The 2,231-nt window shown below is 46.0% G+C and overlaps 1 protein-coding gene across 1 annotated transcript in view; it reads left to right on the top strand.

Annotated features, from left to right (window-relative positions):
• The window catches only part of ABCA4 (ATP-binding cassette, sub-family A (ABC1), member 4), a gene marked incomplete at its 5' end in the record, with an annotated part of 210,699 nt that overhangs the window by 184,561 nt on the left and 23,907 nt on the right, over positions 1 to 2,231 (top strand). Inside the window, 3 exon segments of the mRNA XM_006831046.1 lie at positions 372 to 444; positions 704 to 869; positions 2,104 to 2,107. Coding sequence (XP_006831109.1) covers positions 372 to 444; positions 704 to 869; positions 2,104 to 2,107 — 243 coding nt within the window.

Genomic DNA, 2,231 nt, shown 5'->3' on the forward strand with positions numbered 1-2,231 from the left:
GACGGCACTTAACAACAACAACATCACCATAAGAGAAGGAGCTCTGGTAGCGTAGTGGTTACGAATCGGGCTGCGAACCTTAAGACCAGCAGTTCGAAACTATCAGCTGCTCCGCGGGAGAAAGATGAGGCGTTCTGCTCCCCTAAGGATTTACAGCCTCGGAAACCCTGTACAGGGTCGCTATGGGTCGGAACCGACTCGACGGCACTTAACAACAACAACAACAACATCACCATAAGGTCAGCAGTTCGAAACTACCAGCTGTTCCACAGGAGAAAGATGAGGCATTCTGCTCCCATAAAGATTTACAGCCTCGGAAACCCTGTTCAGGGTCGCTATGGGTCGGAACCGACTCAACGGCACTTAACAACAACAATCACCAGAGAGACCTCTAAAGAAATGTCTGACTTCCATAAGCATCTAGAAACCAAAGACAACATTAAGGTACTTAATCGGAATAATCTGCCCTAGAGGTAACAATTCACTTGAGCTGGTTATTTTCCCAGCTTAATTAAATTCCACCCCTCCTCCTATTGAAATTTAGAGAGGAATGTCCTTCAGCTGCCAAGCCCTTCCTCCTTCTCACATTCTTTTTCCTGTTGCTAACTTTTTTCGTTCAATAGCTGTTATTATTAGGACCTTGCTTCTCAGATATCACAACACAGCACAGGCTAACAAAGTTACCATCTCCGCCTTCTTATAGGTGTGGTTTAACAACAAAGGCTGGCATGCTGTGGTCAGCTTTCTTAGTGTGACCCACAATGCCATCCTACATGGCAGCCTGCACAAGGACAAGAACCCTGAGGAGTATGGAATCACCGTGATAAGTCACCCCCTGAATCTGACCAAAAAACAGCACTTAGAAATTAGTGTAAGCCATCATGGTCCCCAGCCTCTCAGCTTTCTCCAGTTTGGGGGCACTCTGGATCAGATGAGAATGCTGTTTAAATGCCGGTGCCATCAAGTCAATTTTAACTCATAGCAACGCTACAGGACAGAGTAGAACTGCCTTCTAGGGTTGCCAAGGCTGTCACTTGTACAGAAGCAGACTGCCATATCGTTCTCCCACGGGATAGCGGGTGAGTTAGAACTGCCAACGTCTCAGTTAGCAGCTGAGCACTTAACCACTGTGTCACCAGGGCTCCTTGAAATGTTGTTTAGTCAGGCACATATGAACATACACAATGAATACTTGGAGTACTCAATTGCTTGGCCATACTTTCTCCCCCATATTTATTTGGAAAGTAAGCTTGTATTTGGTTCCATCTACTTTGCTTCAGGAATTTAGGCATAATTTCTCCTTGCCAGTATACAAAATGACTACCGGAACTAGCAAAATTCAACAAAGCTTTCATCTTCACAGTAGTAATTATCTTAGATTCCAGTCATTTCCCTCTGAGGGTCAGACTTTGCAGGTGCTTGACAGATCCTGGCCTTTCTTGACTTGGACTGTCTTTTTATTGCACAGCTTCAGGCAGTAAAAATGTCAATCTTCACATTTTGTAGAGTGCCTTACTATATTCAAGGCCTGTGTGGAAATGCCTTTGTTAATACAAACTTCTTCTGGCAGGCTGTTGTTATTGTTGTCAGGGGGAGGCCACCACCCCACCTCTTCCCCCCCATTCCCCACCCATTGTGACTACAGGCACAATATTGACAACTGTGATCCATACGGTTTTCATGGGCTGATTTTTTCCAAGTAGATCACCAGACTTTTCTCTCATAGTCTAGACGCTCCACTGAAACCTATTCAGCATCATAGCAACGCATTGGACTCCAGTGGCCGACTAGTGATGGCTGTGTGTGAAGTACATTGGCTAGGAATTGAGCCCAGGCCTCCTGTGTGGGAGAAATCTATCACTGACCCCCCCCTAAGGCATTTTACTACCTCCAGTTAGATGAGGCTTTCTGCTCCCATACAGATTTACAGCCTTGGAAACCCTGTACAGGGTCACTATGGGTCGGAATCGACTCACAGCACTTAACAACAACAACAAGTATACTCAGAGTGCTGCTGAATATGTCCAATGTCATCTGGCAAAACTTGGATCCTGTGCAGACCGTGCAGACCCGGTCAGGAGGTCAAGCCCCTGTGGGCCCAAGCGTTGTTGACCGTCCAAACCATAGGCTCTGAGGATCAGACTCTAGCCACCTAGTAGACATAGCAAACTGTCCCTCATCTGATTATTCAGTAATGCTTGTTAGTAATCTCATACATGAGCCCTGGATAT

This window comes from Chrysochloris asiatica, unplaced genomic scaffold (assembly GCF_000296735.1).
Source record: "Chrysochloris asiatica unplaced genomic scaffold, ChrAsi1.0 scaffold00002, whole genome shotgun sequence".
In the NCBI taxonomy this organism is placed as follows: domain Eukaryota; kingdom Metazoa; phylum Chordata; class Mammalia; order Afrosoricida; family Chrysochloridae; genus Chrysochloris; species Chrysochloris asiatica.